We start from the raw sequence: 17473 nt of genomic DNA, 5'->3' as shown, positions 1-17473 counted from the left end.
TTATTCCTCAAGATATTTGATAGAAACAAAGTCCTATTGATGAAGGTAAGACGGTCGCAGAAACATCTACGTAAGATATTATTGAAAGACCATTAACATCTTCCAAAAGTATCCATTGACATTGGCAGCAAGAAAGTGGAGAAGAAACCAATGGGTCAAGAGTAAAAGGAACTGAAGAACAGATCTAAGAAGAAACCAGAGGCTGCTTCAATCAACGAAATGCAACCTTACAAGTCTATGAGTTTCATTAGACTTATCATCTCAACCAATGAAGTCTAGAGGAAGGTCACCAAAGCGTAAGAAAAATGATACTTCAAACTCGTCATCCCAACCAAAAGAAGCTTAGAGGTAGACCTAAAAAAAAGTTGAAAAAATAGAAGAGCACATTATAAGAAGTTTCTACCAGTAAGTCACATAAATTTTATGCAGAGAACAAAGGAGCGAAAGAAATTGCACTTGTAGAATTAAAATTTCTTCTAAAGAACACAAAGTTGACTAGGACCAATCAAAATTGACACTAGAGAGCAACGTGTGTACATCCTCACCAAAACCTTAGCAAGTGTTAAATCTGTAGACATGGAGGAGTTGCTCGAAATGAAAAATCTCAAACAAAATCAAACTTACGAACGAGAATGTGAGTTAATAAGTTTGATTTAACAAAATAAGTTGTTAACTTGGAACAATTTTAAAATAATTATTAAATAAGATTAGGAAAATTGATAGTTTTGTTTTTATATAAATACTCATAAAATGTATACTCTATTCGGAACTCGCAACTCACAACCAATAAAAAGGATGGAAAAATATAACTCTCTGAAGTTCTTATGTCATACAAAACTCTCCTCTCTATTTATTTCCATATATTCTAAATGCAGGCTATATCCGACAACGACAATGACAACCACAAGCACCCACATGGTTTTGGTTTTGGTTTTGGGAAGCACAAACAAAAATGACACTTAGAAGAAGAGGGGCCATTGAATGCTGAGGGGTTGTCATGGGCAACCACCACAGAGGATGGATTTTTGCATACTAAAGGAGAGTGTCATTACACACAACATTATTACACACAACATTATTACACACAACATTTAAAGAAGTGAAAGTGACAGGAACAACAGTACAACACGACCAAACGTGAAACCCATTTCAGCTGGCTGCTGCAGCTGCTCTATTTTTTGAGCTCACAAAATGAGAAAAACTCTTGATTTTGCTGAAACGCCTCCATAGCCTTCTCCTCCAAGCTCACCATCGCTTCAATCCCCTCGCCATCTTTGGTATCCATCAATAAAATTAAATCCTTGGCAGGAAACTCAGGGACACTCACCCATACAGCCTTCCCCCATCCAAAATCTACATCATAAACTGGAAATCTACACCAGCTGCTACATGAAATCACCGCCACATCCCCTTTATTTCTCAGCCTCTCCATTGATTGTTTCGCATGTAATTTGTAAAGCCGACCCCACTCTTTATTCTTGTAATCTCTTGGGAACTTCTGACAGAACTCCTTTAAGCTTTTCTTCATGCCACCCACTATGTCCCATACCTCCTTGTCCCTCTGCTCCCACCTGGTCTCTGATGCTATGTAGCGTGACATTATGTTACCTATTAATCTTGGCAACGGTGGCTCCACTCTCTGCCGTAAGTTGATCATAAGATGCAGTTGAGTTGCCCCGTCCACACACCCTACGTTACACAACAAATTATCACCAAATACCAACAAACCCTACTTCCTACGACCGCACACCCACAAACAAATAGAAATTAATCATAGAAACATAAAAATTTAGGTGGTTCGAAGAGAAAAAATTTTCCTACCTCATCAAGTAGTGTTTATAATTCTATTTCTCACACTTTTACCCTACAAACTCTCTCTTACAAATTTTCTTCCAATTACTTTAAAACAAAGATAAAATAACAATAACTTCATGTCTCAAAACAATGTTAGACAAACATTTATAAAGCATAGCAATATTAATATTCATAATGTTGAAAATTACCCACAATTGAAATATGTCGAAATAAATAAAGCAGAAAAACGAGAGTTTTCGAATAGAGGCACGTATGCTTTTTTATTATTATTATTATTATTTTTTTGTTCTTATCCGAGTATAAATTACATACCTATACTGAGTATTTACCATGAGATTGCATAATCAATCTCCTAAACTTTCAAATCAATAACGATTAGATCTTTGTAATGGATCTCTTAAACTTAAAAATCAATAACTATTAAATATTCGTAATTGATCCCCTAAACTTTCAAATCAGTAATTACTAAATCTTTATCTTAAAATTATTAGCTTACACATCATTCATATATTTGAATATGGACGTGATTGAACTAGTTTGAACATACCCGTGAGTGAAGATTTTGCCGAAAGGACAGCTTTATAGATTAACGCAGCGATGAGCTGAACACGAGTTGGATTATCTGCTTTCTCAGAAACCATAGCTTTAAGAGCCGCAATCTTCGAACCTTCAAACACCAATCTCTTAGAACAAAATTTTGAAAAGGACAACGGAACCTCCACTCTTTCATTCGTTCCAGAAGTATCCTGGCGGCCAGATGGGTTGTCGCTGACCTCCAACTCAGGCGGAAAACAGGTGGCGCCGTTGAACTGAGGATTGACTACCGGCAGATCGCCGTGGGTGAAGCTACGAGCAATGGAAGCCCAATCCCTCATGAAGTGGGTTACGGAGTACATATCCGAAAGTTTGTGATTGAAGAACACACAAATCACTTCTCCTCCACATTCAAACTGGGTCAACTGAATAGACAACATAGGTTTGACTTCTTGTTCCTTCTTATTCATGTCATCTAAAAGAAGCAACTTCAACTTCTCTTCCCGTTGTGAATCTTTGTCGTTCATAACGTCCGTCATCGGACTCCCGGCCTTCGCCACCAAGAACATTACACCCATGTCGTTGCACTCGATATAGCTACCATGTTGTTCTAAATTACCAAAATGTATATTAATAAAAATATCCATAAATTATTTATTTTATCTAAAAAAAAATACTAAATTTTCAAGATCCAACACTAAACACACCGCCAGTAATAAATATTGTCGTAAAAGGTATTTAAACCGCGTTTGTTTGGAAGAACTTTTCATACATTTATAAAAACAAATGTTTTTCTTCTTTCTAACGGATGTGCGATCTCACAATCCAACCCTTTTTGAGGCTTAACGTCCTCACCTATACTCATTAACTCTTATACATAGAAAATGAGACTCCATATTTTGACTACTAATTTTTATTTATCTAAGCTGTTTTCTTTCACTTATATAACTCTTTGTTTTTGTTTATTAATCCGAATAATGAAGATATTTATTCATCACCCCTTTTCTAAAAAAAAAAAAAGAGAAGTTTATGTCTAAACGAATTACAGGTAGAGATATTGATAATACACGTAGAGTTAATGGTATTTCGTAACTAATTGATTGAGCAGCAGCTCGTAGACCACCTTTTCCTTCTCCAATCTATGTGAGACCCTCTAGTTCACTTGTTCGAGGGCCAGCATCCTTGTTAGCACACTATCTTATATCTATTCGTTTGGGGTACAACCTCCTCACTGGTAAATCGCCCGGTGTCTAACTCTAATACCATTTGTAACCATCGAAACTCACTACTAGCAAATATTGTCATCTTTGTACCTTCCCTCTCAAACTTTCACTCAAGATTTTTAAAACGCGTCTAAGGAGGGAGGTTTTCACACCCTTATAATTTCTCATTAAAATGTTATAAAGTTAAAAGGGTTATTTGAGTGTTTGGATGAGTAAAACTTGAATGAACAGACAACAAAAGGGTTTTACTAAGAAAAAGCTGTAAAAATTGACCGGGGTGTGAGAGATGTTTGGAGGCAGGCGTGAGGTGGAGTGTGCCGGCGAAAGGGTAGTAGAAAGTAAGGGCCTTTGAGAGGCTGTCCTTGAGCAGGCGATGGTGGCCGGAACCGACATTGTTGCTGTTATTAAAGAAATAGAGCATTGGTAGGTAAATGTTAGGGGCATGTAGATCAAACAAACAGAGGGGCACATATCTGAGCTCCGGTGGGGTTGAAGTCAAGGGCTTGATCATCTCTTCCGAAACTATTTGGAGCTCCATTTTTTCCGGTAGGGTTGGACGTGTTTGAACTCCACTACTACTGCAGAGTTTAAGGACAGCACGCAACATCAGTTTCAAACCACGACATAAACGTGAGGATGTCTTAGAACAGCTATCAACCTTACATTTTACCTACTACTTTCCCCATAGTGAAATGATTTGGTCGCGGAAATGACGGGGGGAATAAAAGGTGACTAATAACTTCATTTTTAAATCACTAAACATTTATTGCAACTCAACTAAACATTTATTCCAATTGAATAATCGATCATATAAATATTAAAATATCATTGAAGTTAATTTTTTAATAAGTTATGGAATTAATGTAATTACATCTCACAACATAAATTTAACGACCACTTTTTGATTGATTAGGTCTATGAACGATTACACATATAGACGTAGTACTCGATAAGAAAAATTATTGAAAACATGTTATTTACAAAAACAAATATGTGGGACACCTCATATAAAAAAGACATACACATGACAAATAGTACCGAACTATTAGCCCTCTATAGCCTCACAACTCCGTAATGCTCCCATCATAGATGTTAGGTTCAGTTTCTACCTAAAAAAAATTGAGCATGAATGGTACAAAAATACTCAATAGGTAGTCTAGTTGTAAGTCACTAAATATTACCTGCCTAGAATATAGGCTATTAGAAGATAATCCTTAAGTTGGGTAGCTTACACACGTTTTTGTTGGGTCATAAATCCTCTAATCCCATGTTGAGTTATGAACTCTTACTTGTGAGGGTTTATTCTCTTATTTTTAGGGGTGAAATGGTTGTTAGAGTAGATTTAATATGTCGGAACTAAGAACATCATTTTACTAGATGAAATTCACTCAATGATTCAGTCCGTTAGAGAGAAAACAAACGCCAATAGCCTGATTAAGTAGCCAATAGGGAGAGGGAAGAGGAGAATATGCATAAGCTTTTTAATGTTCAATATTCTTATTTTTTTGATTCGCCGACCAAAGCTCTAATGTAGAGAGCTAACCTACTAGTTGGCTTACTTGCTTGTTAGAGAGAGGACTAGTTGGGTCGATATAGAGGTGGTTCAATTTAACCTTTGCATCCATCTTTGGCATTCTCGAAGATTAGTTTTAGGATCTATGCTCTCTCACTATAAATTAAATATAAAAAGTAGCTAATGTTCAAGAGCTAAAGTTTATTAAAGGAATCATAATTTACAAATCAATGTTAAAATATATAATTTGTTTTAAGAATCTTATTCGATTATTCGTCAAAGAGGCTAAGCCAATAACATTTTAAAAAAATTTGACCTTTTTCTCTCTCTCTCTCTTGATTATAAATCTTGGGTATGGAACAGCTTCTTGAAGCACATTCAAATAAAAAATGGAGCTTGAAATATTGTGTAAAGAAACCATCAAGCCCATAACTTCAACCTCGCCGGAGCTCAGAAATCTCCCCCTCTGCCTGTTTGATCAACAAGCCCCTAACATTTACATGCAGCTTCTTTATTTCTACACCAAAAACAACGCCGTTGTCAGCTCCTCCGGCTGCCGTGGCCGGCTGCTGAAGGACAGCCTCTCAAAGGCCTTGACTTTCTACTACCCTTTTGCCGGCCGCCTTCGAGACGGAGGAAACTTCATCGACTGCAACGACATGGGTGCCATCTTCTCCGAGGCAAAGCTCCGGTGTTCCATGTTAGAATTTATGAACAACTTCAATTTGGAAAGGGAGGAGATTTTGAAGTTGACTTTTGCCGTTGACATCAATGGAAATGACCCAACATTCAATCCTTTGTTGTTGATTCAGTTGACCCAATTTGAATGTGGAGGAGATGTGATGTTTGTGTTCTGCTCCCACAAAGTTGCAGATTTGGCATCGTTGACTAATTTCATGAATGATTGGGCTTCCATTGCTCGTAGCTCTGACGACGGCGATCTGCCGGTGGTGAGTCCTGAGATTAACGGGGTCAGGTATTTCCCGCCGGAATTAGGTACCGGCGGTGACTTATCTGGTGGGGAAGATTCTGGAACGGTGAGACGAGATGAAAATGTTAGGTCGAAGAGATTGGTGTTTGAGGGTTCGAAGATTGCGGCTCTTAAAGCTATGGTTTCTGAGGAAGTGAAGAATCCAACTCGAGTTCAGATTCTCGCTGCTTTCATCTACAAAGCAGTCCTCTCCGCTAAATATTCAGCCACTGGTGGGTTAAGTTTGGTTTTCATCGTCTTTAAATTGGATTCAATATCGATATGAACATTTTAATCTTTCGGTAAACGAAAAAAGCTTAAAAATTATCGAGAATCCAAGACCGGTGTTATAATTTATTATGAAGAATAGGTTCATGCATCTCGTATAGGCATGTATTGACATTTATTTGATTCTGTACATCATTTTCATTCTTAACTCTCATTTATTTTATTCATAATCCTTTTTGTTCATCTTCTACTTAATTCATGTATGACATTAATGCATGTATAACTATAAAGATTGGTCTAGTATTATTTTGAGGTACGAAGTTATTGCATTTTGTATTTGTCTGAATTTCTCTGTGAAATATACACTTATAAGGCTACCGTGATTGACTATGTTGGAGATTGTTGGGAGGGAGTTGATCCTGAGTTTATAAGCAAGAAATATATATCCCTTTGTATGAGGTAACAAAACCATGAGAGTTTATCCTCAAAGTGGACAATATCATACCATCGTGCAGATTTGTGATTCCTAACATGGTATCAGAGTCATGCCCTTAATTTCGCAGTGTCAATAGAATCCTCAAATGTAGAACAAAGAAGTTGTGAGCCTTAATTAAAGGGAGGCTGTTCAAGGGCTTTATAGACCTTGGGGAGGCTATATAATGTACTTTGTTCGAGGGAAAGATTGTTGAGAGGGAGGGAGTCTCGCATTAGCTAATTTAGAGAATGATCATGAGTTTATAAGTAACAAATACATCTCTATTGATATGAGGCTTTTTTATTAATTTCTATTTGTGGGTGTGTGAGTGAGACTTAGAGTCTGCAACAATTGGCACCATATTATTATGGTTGGCATTAGGTTACAACAAAAAGATCCTCACTTTAGTCTGTGGTACTAATTTGTGCTACAAAGGGAGTCGGCCGGCGACAAGTCTGCTGCAGCTGATCAACCTACGCACGAGAGTGGAGCCACCATTACCGGAGACATTAACAGGAAACATAATCACATTCTTCATAGCATCATCGACGGCAGTGGAGCAGAGGGAAATGGAGCTATGCAACATGGTGGGTGACATGAAGACAAGCTTTGAAGAGTTCTGCAAAACATTCCCAAGAAACTACAGAGACGAAGCATGGAGTTCGGTTCACAAATTACACGCCAAAGAGTCGATGGAGACGTGGAGAAGTCCAGGGGAGCGTAGTGTGTACACATGCACCAGCTGGTGCAGATTTCCTATGTACGAAGCTGATTTTGGATGGGGGAAACCTGAATGGATCACTGTGCCTGAGGCTCCATGGAAGAACATGATCTTGTTGATGGATGCCAAAAATGGCGACGGAATTGAAGCCATGGTCAGCTTGGACAAGGAGGAAATGGCGGCCTTTGAGCAAAATCAAGAACTTCTTTCATTTTGTGAACTCAAAACTGCACCACAAATGCTTTCACCAAGTGCCTACAGACTTAATATTTATAGTTAGTGATTCAAACTTAGAGTATCGTTAATGTTAATGTTAAAAAATTGTTGGGAGTTAGTGACACGTTGGCTAGTCAAAGATAATCATGAGTTTACAATTAAGTAATACATCTCTATTAGTGGGTATTGCACGGTATATTTGTGTAGCAAATTCTAATGAAGAATAGAGTTGTATGCCCGTGAAATGAGAAGAGAGAAACCTTCTCTTTTTCTTGTTCCCACCACCTCTTTCGATCCCCACCTTGCGAAATTATTCATTTATTTTTGTGGAAATTACACGGAGATAGAGAGATTTAAAGGAGAAAGTATAAATTTTTTTGTTCGGTTGTTATAAAACTAGATTCCCACAAAATTTTCACAGGAAATCCCTATCCCGATCTCCAAAGAAAACCTATAAGATCATGTATAGCAGCATGCCACCGATTTAAATCTATCTTAAGAAAAATTTAAATAATATCTTTACAAGAACAAATTCCTTTTTTTAATTGTACTCATCATTTTTATACGACAAAATTCAATGCATAAAACACAAAAATCCAAGCTTTTTAAGATATTAGAGATAAAGGCCAACATGACGACACATAAAACACTAAATACACATATTTAGTCCAAATACCAAAAGACGAAAATAATTGTTGTGATAAATTATTTGAAGATACACAAAACCCAAGATTCATATTTCAAGCACCACAATAAGTTTTGAGGGCAGATTGAGCTCTTTGCCCAGCTTCCGTGTAGTAGAACTGAAGGAACTCAACATGATCAAATGGGTTGAACAGCAAAGGATGTTCTTCATCCACAAGCTCCTTTGGTGCCTTTATCATATACCCTGCTTTTGGTATTGAGAATAGCCCAGCTGAGTACCTTGCTTTCTCCCCACTCATCACCACTCTATGATATGGGGAATACAATCTTCCGTTCGTCCACGCCTGCATTAACGACCCATCGATCGATCGATCAAGTATCGATCTAACTCGAACAGAAAACTAAAAACAAAATTGTATCGTTACTCACGTGGAAGGAATCTCCGATCATGACAACGAAGGAGTTCGGGGACGGTTGGAAGCTAATCCATTTCCCATCTTTGGTCTGAACCTGCAAACCCTCAACATGGTTTTGATATAAAATGGTTACGATGTTCTTATCGGTGTGGGAGTGAAGGCCAAGCTGTGTGTCATTGCTTTCAGGGCCTTTGTATTTCATCACTCTAAGAAGATAGTTTGTTGAGTCCAAATGTTCCTCCATGTATTTTTCGACTCCCAAGCTCTCTACAACCATCCTCCTCACGATTTGGTCGAGTTCTGATAATTGTTGTGAATATGATTCGATAACTTCGCTGCCAAAAATCCAAAATTTAAACAAGAAACAATAAGAACATTACTCGGATCTCTAACGGAATTTGTTCGAGAATTATTGGGAGAGAATCCTACTGTAATATTCCAAGCCCAATATTAGTAGATACTGTCCTCCTTGACTTGGAGAGGTATCCACACCCTTCTAAAAGATGTTTGGTTCTCCTCTCAATCAATGTGAGATCTTACCATCCACCCATTTGGGGCTATCGTACTCATGTTCTCTTTTTCAATCGATGTGGGACCCTCTGATCCATTCCCTTCGGGGCCAGCGTCCTTGCTAGCACACCACCTCGTGTCCACCCCCCTTCGAAGCTCAGCCTCCTCGCTGGCATATCGCTCAGTGTCTGACTCTAATACCATTTGTAACCGTCTAAGCCCACCGCTGGAAGATATTATCCTCTTTGGCTTTTCTCTTTCGGACTTCCCCTCAAGATTTTTAAAACGCGTCTGCTAGAGAGAGGTTTCCACACACTTGTAAAAGTGTGTTTCGTTCTCCTCCCCAACTGATGTGGGATCTTACAATCCACCTCCCTTTGGGGTTCAACGTTCTCGCTGGCACTTGTTCCCTTCTTTAATCACTGTGAGACCCTCCAATCCACCTCCTTCGTGACCAGTGTCCTTGCTGGCACACCGCCTCGTGTCCACCCCTTTTCGGAGCTAGACCTCTTCAATCGATGTAGGACCCTCCAATCCACCTCCCTTCGAGGCCAGCATCCTTGCTAGCACACTCCCTCGTGTCCACCCCCTTTCGGGACTCAGCCTCCTCGTTGGCACATCGCCCGGTGTATTGCTCTGATACCATTTGTAACCGTCCAACCCCACCGCTAACAGAGGATAATCATGTGTTTATAAGTAAGGATTATATCTCTATTGATATGAGGCCTTTGGGAAAACCAAAAGCAAAACTATGAGAGTTTATGATCGGACAATATGATACCCACCATTACAGAGAGTCGTGGTTCGTAACAGAATCCAATATGAATTCAAAAGAAAGAATATACAAACCTGAAGGTTGGGTTTCCTTGAGGCCAGAAGATATTGGCAAAGCTTTGGACCTTTTCAGGTATGGTGGAGTCATCCACGCCCATGCTTTCAAAAAGTGGAGCCATTGGGTACTGTCCAACGTAGCCATGGAAGGGCTTTTTAGAAACGTTTCTGAGCTTGGTTTGCAAAGGGAGGTTGAAAAGCTCTTCAAGTGCTTCGAACAGCCCCTTTCTAACCTCATCGGCCACTTTGTCAAAGGAGGCTTCGAAGCACCCAAACTCCTCGAGTGCTTCCTTCACTAGTGCTTTTGCCAACTCCCACTTGGGGCTGCCTGCTTCTAGGTCGGAGAAATCTATGTGGGGAAGCTTTAGAGAGGGTTCGCTATCCATTATTTCCTTTGCTCTCTGTGTTCTGTTGGGGAGGGTGTGGAGAAAAATGGTTCGTTTTGTCCCCTTTTATACACCTCATTATTGCTACAATAATTACTTTTTTAACTAACAAGCAGATTTGGCAGCTTTTGTTATAAAAATGAAATTTCATGTGACCCCACACCCATTGAAAATAGAATAATTAGTGTTAGCAAGGACGCTGGCTCCTACGGGTGGTGAGACCCACATCAATTGGAGAAGGAAACATAACACTTTTATAAGGATGTGAACACCTATTCCTAGTAGACCGTTTTAAAACTTCCGAGAAGTCTGTAACGTAAAGCCCAAAGAGACAATATCCGTTATCGATGGGCTTGGACTATTGCATTTCAACGTCTCACGTGGTTAATTTCATTCTCTTCCTTAGTTTTCATCTCTTAGTGTTAATGTCGGTTTAATACGGTGTTTTTGACAAAAAGTATTCTTTTCGATTTCTATACATTTCACCACTCCACCGAAAATTTCTTAGACTTGTCTAGAATCGAGTTCTGACTCTTAAAATTAAACTCAAATATCTTGATCATTGTCTTTCGGGAGTTTACGGGAGTTCTTCAAATTTTTCGTAATTGAAATAATTTTTGTAAGTGCTCCACAATTTAGGTTTGTGAAAACATATTTGGTCTTTGCAAATATCGCCCAAAGAGTTTCTCTAAATTGCTTACTCGTCATCAAATGATAGTATGATCAAATGCGACAGAGTGGTCCAAAGTCATGAATTAATTAAGTAATATCACCGTGTGTGGTAATACGTCAATTCTTTCAATTTAATTATTAAAGTTGTTTCACTAAAATACACATTATTATTACTATATATATATACACATGCATACACGTGGGTCTCTTTAAATTTTAATTTTTTACAATATAAAATTTATTCATGAGACCAGACCTATGAAAATTAGATTTGTGGAGTTAGATTTCCCTTAAATAATTATTTCTTGTTTTTTTTTTTTTTAATTTAAAAAAATTGAATTCACGAGTACTTTAAATGTTAATTCTTTACATTATTATTTTCTAAAACCTCCGGATAGAAAAGAAAATATTAACTACAAAATTATCTAATTATTCTTATCCTATGTGAAACATATTAAATGATCTAAGTCATTAATATATAAATTTTGAAATAATATTTATATGGTCTCGATCTTAGGTAAGCTTACGAAGATTTTTTTCTACCACTCCCTTTCCCATTTCCCACCTAAACCGTTAGGTGGGTCCTACGGACCCATCTCCACGAGAAAAATGAGACATCCCTACTTATAACACTGTACATCAATTTGATTATTCTACATCATATTTGCTAACGGTTTGTCACATTATCTAGTTGGCCTTATATGGTGGTCCATAGAGTTCTTTTTTTAATTAAAATAATATAATTAAATAAGAAAAAACGTACCTGGCCTCCAAATTATTGAGGTATTTTATTATTTGGTGTTATTAGACGTAAATCATATTATTCAAGCTCTGTTATTATAGGTAAATTGTGGACTATGCTATTTGCAGTAACATAAATCATAACATCTCCAATGTTAACTTTTTAATTTATTTCTTATATATTAATTTTGGATTTAAAATATGATCTCTAAACTATAATCATATCTATAAGATAAGAATATATACGATCGTGAAAATCTAGTTATATTTATATAAAAGGCATCAATAATTTATTTAGATTTCACCAACTCCATTTTTTAATGATTTGAAAAACCTGATTTGTTTTTATTATGCTCATGAATTTGTATATTTTTAATAGAGCAAAACCACTCCTACTTTTATTATTAATTTTAAAATACACTAAAATCTTAAAAAATATTTTGTTTTAAAAATACCTTTAAATTTTAGAGCGTTTTAATAATATTTTAAATTTGTAGTTGAATGTTCACAAGCTTGAATTTTTACATAAAAAGGGCAACATGTTGATAATTTGTATCATAATCTTGAAGGCAACCGCTAAGAAGGAAAGAAAGAAACATATACATTATTAAAAAAATTCTTTATGATTGAACAATAGTCCAAGCCCAACTCCAAGTTCACGCTAGCCAGTATTGTTCGTTTTGGCCCGTTACGTATCATCGTCAGTCTTACAGTTTTAAAACGCGTTTATTAGGGAGAAGTTCACCCCTGAGGATTAGTATCATCGCTGACACACCGCCGGTGTATGGTTCTGATATCATTTGTAATCACATTAAAAAGTAGATATTATAGTCATCAGTCTCACGATTTTTAAACATGTCTACGAGGGAGAGGTTTCTCTATTGTGGTCCCATCATCTTTGTTGATACAGCGCTAACATTTGACTTTGATATGATTTGTAACAGCTCAAGCTCATCGGTAGTAGATATTGTCCGTATTGGCCCGTTACGAATCAATGTCAGCCTTACAATTTTAAAATACGTCTACTAAGGAGAGGTTCTACAACCTTAAAATCATAAGGCTGACGACGATATCTACTATCACTGACATGTTATAGTTTTTAACTAGAAGTCTTCAGTTAACTAGAAGTCTTCAATTAATTTTGGTGATTCGAGAAAATTAGTGTAAATTAAGAAAAAAAATAAATGGACATTAATGGCTTTTAAATTGATTATTTTCAAACTTCAAAACCTTAAAATATTGATTACACTAACCATAAGAGGATTTTTTTTATTAAAAAAATATGAAAAATGAAGGGTTTTAATTATTAATGCAATTTTTAAATCGAGTAATAATTTTTGTCAATATACTACGTAATTTTTTAATTATTTTTTTTAAGGTTTAAACATATTATTGGAAGTTAAAATATTTTTTTTTTCTTTAATGAAAGGAAAGTAAAGTATTCTAGAAAAATATTTAAAATTAAATTAAAAAATTTGTGGTCCATGATTTGTGCATTAATATATTGGTTTGGGCTATTAGAAAAAAAAAAATAATAATAATCGTTGGTTGATAAAATAAATTTTTTATATTTTAAAAAATAAATAATAATTTATCCCTTCCGATCATTGTTTGCAATAATTTATTAAATCAAATATATATATATATATATATATATATATATATATATATATATATATATATATATATAAAAGATTAAAAATATTAATGTAACGATCTTAGATTTTTTTGACCTAAAGTTGCTACTGTATACATAAAGTAACCATTTTATACGAAAATAATCGTTAGAAACATACTTATAAAATATTGTTATAGACTTACATGTTTAATAAAATGTCTTTAAAACAAACCAATGGAAAAATTAAAATAGACATAAGTAAAAATAAAATAGAAATATACTATAGTTTGCGAAATTAAATACAATTATCTTATACATGTGTCATGGTCTTAAAAGTTGCGTTGTCATCGTCAACCGTGTACGAGAACTTTGGTTTTACCTGGAAAAATAAAATAGCATGTGACTTGAGTATTTTTAAAAAATGTTCAATAAATGATTCAGTATTGAGGTTAGATGCAAATACATACCATCATGAATGAGACCTATGGTTTAAATTTGTATTCTCTTATGTGACTATCCTAAGCAGGTCATTGGATATGTATTAACTATTCTACACACGGCTCATATTTGCAAATATGGACCTACTAGTCGGTTCGTACACTTCCTAGGCCCCTTTTCTTGTCGGACTAGCATTCTCTGGTTCTCTTGCCAGACATCTGATAGGAATAGTGACCATTATAGTATTATGTTAAACATAATAATCATTTTCCTTTTCGTAATGTACTCGTGCTTACCCATCGTAAATAGGAAAATTTTCCAATACATGAGTCACCAACATTTTTCATTTATTAATTCATTTAAATCAACTCCTTCCATTTTCCTACCTATCATATCATTTTATAACATAACCTTTAAAACATATATCACGCTAATATATTTACATTGTATCATTCCTATCATACATCGTATTATGTCACATCATGCACATTTGTCCTTCAATACATCATATCATATCATATCATATACGTAACATATCAAGTATATTATAGGAAAGTGGGTTGTCTATGAATCAGTAGTGAACCAAACAGTAAAAGTTCTTTCCCATGGAGGCTTCTATAATAATAATAATTAATTTTATAAAGAAATATAAAAAATAATGAGAGAAAGCTGAACCTGCATACCTTATTATGCCTATAGATGATGGACGAACAAGTTTTTCTTCTCTTCAATTTCAAAGTCTAATGTCTGTGTAAGGAATACGAGAAATTTTTGGCCAATCTTCTCCTTTTTCTTCCTCGCACCTCTCTACCATTTTGGGGCTACCCCAAATTCTCAAAAATTGTAAAGATTTGAGGTGGTGAATCTCTTCCGGCAATGAACTGAGGTTTGGACAGTTGTAAATGGATAGTTGTGAGAGTGATGTGAGGTCACGTATCCATTCTGGTAGGGTTATTAAATTTGGACATGAGCTTATGCGAAGGTCTCCAAGAGTCGTCACATGTTGAATCCCATTAGGCAAACAATCCAACTTGGGAATTCCTGAAATCCATAAAAGGTAGAGACTTCGAAACTCTTTCCATAGTACATCATTACTAGGATGTTGTGCAAAAGCAGAAGACATGTTTAAGCTTTGACAATCTTCTATTTGAAGAAGTTCGAGATTTGTGAAATGATAGAATAACTCTTCTGGCAGAAACTCAAGATCATCAATCTTACTAAGGTGAAAATAAGACACTTTAGTCTGAGTAGAAGAACACTCTTCAACACAATAATTGACCGTCCTTTCAATTACCACATTAAGTAGTTGTGAACTAATTGCACTCAAATGCAGGGACTTCAGAGGTGCTTGCCAAGGAATTGAAGCCAAATGAGGACAACCATCGATCTCAAGTTCACAAAGGCAAGACATTGTTATAGGAAATGATGCAATGTTTGGCGAAGCTTCTGATGAATTTTCACTCTTCCACCATCCTTTTAAATTGTGCAAGTCTACCATGCTTAATTTCTCAAGCGATGGAAAAAACATTGATGAAGAATGATATTCATTGTTGTCAATGTAATCAATATTGGATAATGATTTAAGACCCAAATGCTTGAGAAAAGGAAATTGATTAAATTGTGGGAGAGCTTGCAATTTGAAGCAATCTGAAAGCTTTATGCTGACCAAGTTAAAAAGAGTATTAGAGGATAGCCAATCACATAGTCTGACTTCTCGATATCCGCATATGTGTATTCTTCGAACGTTTGAATGTGGTTGTAAGCATTTCAAAACCTCTTTGCACTCATTGTCCAAGACATTATTCATATGTTGATCCTCCGAATAGGTCCAAACTAACTTTAACTTTTGAACACCTAACTTCAATCCCAAGTTCAAAGAACTCTTTTCCAAATCATCAGTTGTACAAGCTTCCAAACCTTTAACGGTTAACGATCCCTTCAAGTTGTTCAATCTATTCAACTCGCTTAAATCACAACCAATATCTTTCTTTAGTACAAACAAATTCATTGTTTGAAGTCGAGTAAGCTCACCTATTCCTTTTGGAAGATGGGTCAAAGCATTGCAACCATGTAAATCAAGATGCTTAAGGTTGACACATTTTTTAATATCTTTCGGCAATTCTCTTAACCGGGAACAATGTTGAAGGATAAGTGTTTCCAAATTGTGCAATTCAGCAATAGAATCTGGGAGGAACTTTATCTTCCAATTTCTAGTAAGGCTTAGATACCTCAGCTTCATCCAATTTTTTGCATCTTTCGGCAACTCTTGTAGACAGTCACACCAATCAAGGATAAGTGTTTCCAAATTGTATAATTTAGTTATGGAATTCGGAAGAAACGGATGTTTATATTGACATATCTTCAGATATCTTAAATGTTTCAACTTGCCAACAGATTTGAGCAATGCTTTGACAGTACCACAACAACTCAAATCCAAACTCAACGTCCTTAATCGCAAAAACATTGAAGGGATTGGGTTAAGGACATTTTGGCCCTCCAAACCTGGAGCATCAATAATTAATGTTCTTAAATTTTTTGCTGCTAACAATGATTGTAGGGACTTCAAGTTTATACCAAACTGACCGCAAATATTGATGTTTCGGGTACTTTCAGTGATGACTCTATTTTTCTCACCCATAGAAATATATTCCTTTTCTACTCTTGAACAAGCAAGATCATGCATCAAGTCATGCATCTTAAACTGTATTATATCACCCATTTCATTTCTCGTGACGTCTTGAAAGAATGACTTTGATAATAATTCTTTGAAATAATCTTCACCAATATTATTTGATTGAACGAAACCTTGCGCCACCCATTGCTTTATCACTTCATCCTTTGGAATATTATAATCTTTGGGAAATAAAGCACAATATAAAAAACATTGCTTCAAACTAGTTTGGAGATGGCGATAACTGAGCTCCAATATTGATAGCAAGAATTGTGTCTCTTTTGTTTGCTCCAAAACTCGGGAAAGCTCCATTTCCTTGAAATCCAACCAAAGATGATGGTCTGGTCCCTTGGCATATAAAAGACGTCCTATCGTTCTTATTGCAAGAGGAAGGCCTTTTAACTTTACCACAATCTCCTTCCCAATTTCGATTAGATCTGAATTTTCAAGTTCTTTTTCTAATCCTTCTCCTCCAAAAGCCATTTTTTTGAACAATAGCCAAGCGTTTTTGTCATTCAATCCTCTTAAAGTATAACATGGATTTGCGTCAAAAGTATTTGCAACTCGTTCATGACGTGTTGTGATCAAAATTCTACTACCTGATGCACCACCCGTTAATAAACTTTTGAGAGCAACCCATTTACGGTATTCTTCATTCCACACATCATCCATGACGAGTAAGAACTTTTTCCCATCAATATGCTTTCGAAGTTCACTTTGCAACAATTCCAGTTGAAGATTTTCAGGTTTCTTTCTTGTTACAGACTCTATAATCTTTTCAACAATAACTTTCACAACAAACTCTTCGGAAATACACACCCATAGTTTCATCTCAAAATGTTTGGTGGTG

The 17473-nt window shown here is 36.0% G+C and overlaps 4 protein-coding genes across 5 annotated transcripts; 1 reads left to right on the top strand and 3 right to left on the bottom strand.

The window, feature by feature from the left end:
* Positions 1-970: 970 nt before the first annotated feature.
* On the bottom strand, positions 971-2927 carry LOC111791823 (vinorine synthase-like). Its single transcript, XM_023673305.1, has 2 exons — positions 2363-2927; positions 971-1689 (listed from the first exon to the last, which is right to left on the bottom strand). The coding sequence occupies exons 1-2, from the start codon at positions 2925-2927 to the stop codon at positions 1172-1174; spliced, it is 1083 nt and encodes a 360-aa protein (XP_023529073.1). The 3' UTR covers positions 971-1171.
* A 2547-nt stretch (positions 2928-5474) lies between these two features.
* LOC111791822 (vinorine synthase-like) lies at positions 5475-7759 on the top strand. The gene is made up of 2 exons (XM_023673304.1): positions 5475-6288; positions 7140-7759. The coding sequence occupies exons 1-2, from the start codon at positions 5475-5477 to the stop codon at positions 7757-7759; spliced, it is 1434 nt and encodes a 477-aa protein (XP_023529072.1).
* Positions 7760-8371: 612 nt separating this feature from the next.
* LOC111791346 (probable 2-oxoglutarate-dependent dioxygenase AOP1) lies at positions 8372-10516 on the bottom strand. Its single transcript, XM_023672634.1, has 3 exons — positions 10116-10516; positions 8770-9091; positions 8372-8684 (listed from the first exon to the last, which is right to left on the bottom strand). Exons 1-3 carry the CDS (start codon positions 10481-10483, stop codon positions 8436-8438), a joined length of 939 nt encoding a protein of 312 aa, XP_023528402.1. The 5' UTR covers positions 10484-10516; the 3' UTR covers positions 8372-8435.
* Positions 10517-13670: 3154 nt separating this feature from the next.
* On the bottom strand, positions 13671-17471 carry LOC111791538 (putative disease resistance protein RGA1). 2 transcript variants are annotated; one of them, XR_002814662.1, is made up of 2 exons: positions 14636-17471; positions 13671-13893 (listed from the first exon to the last, which is right to left on the bottom strand). XR_002814662.1 is itself a non-coding variant. In XM_023672923.1 (2 exons), the coding sequence occupies exon 1, from the start codon at positions 17452-17454 to the stop codon at positions 14686-14688; it is 2769 nt and encodes a 922-aa protein (XP_023528691.1). In that variant the 5' UTR covers positions 17455-17471; the 3' UTR covers positions 13671-13896; positions 14639-14685. The 2 variants fall into 2 exon arrangements, 1 of the variants encoding a protein (XP_023528691.1); XM_023672923.1 differs by having other exon boundaries at positions 13671-13896; positions 14639-17471.
* Between the last annotated feature and the right edge of the window lie 2 nt (positions 17472-17473).

Source organism: Cucurbita pepo, chromosome LG03 (genome assembly GCF_002806865.2).
Source record: "Cucurbita pepo subsp. pepo cultivar mu-cu-16 chromosome LG03, ASM280686v2, whole genome shotgun sequence".
NCBI classification, from domain to species: domain Eukaryota; kingdom Viridiplantae; phylum Streptophyta; class Magnoliopsida; order Cucurbitales; family Cucurbitaceae; genus Cucurbita; species Cucurbita pepo.
The sequence above is the reverse complement of the archived record's forward strand: the minus strand, read 5'-3'. Positions and strand labels throughout refer to the sequence as shown.

What these genes read in the sequence shown, in the direction of transcription:
- LOC111791823 (XM_023673305.1), bottom strand. Translation starts at nt 2,927, where the DNA reads ATGGGTGTAATGTTCTTGGTGGCGAAGGCCGGGAGTCCGATGACGGAC. An exon ending in GGCAAAATCTTCACTCACGG is followed by an intron (nt 1,690 to 2,362) that starts GTATGTTCAAAC and finishes TGTGTAACGTAG; the next exon opens with GGTGTGTGGACGGGGCAACT.
- LOC111791822 (XM_023673304.1), top strand. Translation starts at nt 5,475, where the DNA reads ATGGAGCTTGAAATATTGTGTAAAGAAACCATCAAGCCCATAACTTCA. An exon ending in CGCTAAATATTCAGCCACTG is followed by an intron (nt 6,289 to 7,139) that starts GTGGGTTAAGTT and finishes GGTTGGCATTAG; the next exon opens with GTTACAACAAAAAGATCCTC.
- LOC111791346 (XM_023672634.1), bottom strand. Translation starts at nt 10,483, where the DNA reads ATGGATAGCGAACCCTCTCTAAAGCTTCCCCACATAGATTTCTCCGAC. An exon ending in CAAGGAAACCCAACCTTCAG is followed by an intron (nt 9,092 to 10,115) that starts GTTTGTATATTC and finishes GATTTTTGGCAG; the next exon opens with CGAAGTTATCGAATCATATT. An exon ending in TGATCGGAGATTCCTTCCAC is followed by an intron (nt 8,685 to 8,769) that starts GTGAGTAACGAT and finishes TCGTTAATGCAG; the next exon opens with GCGTGGACGAACGGAAGATT.
- LOC111791538 (XM_023672923.1), bottom strand. Translation starts at nt 17,454, where the DNA reads ATGAAACTATGGGTGTGTATTTCCGAAGAGTTTGTTGTGAAAGTTATT.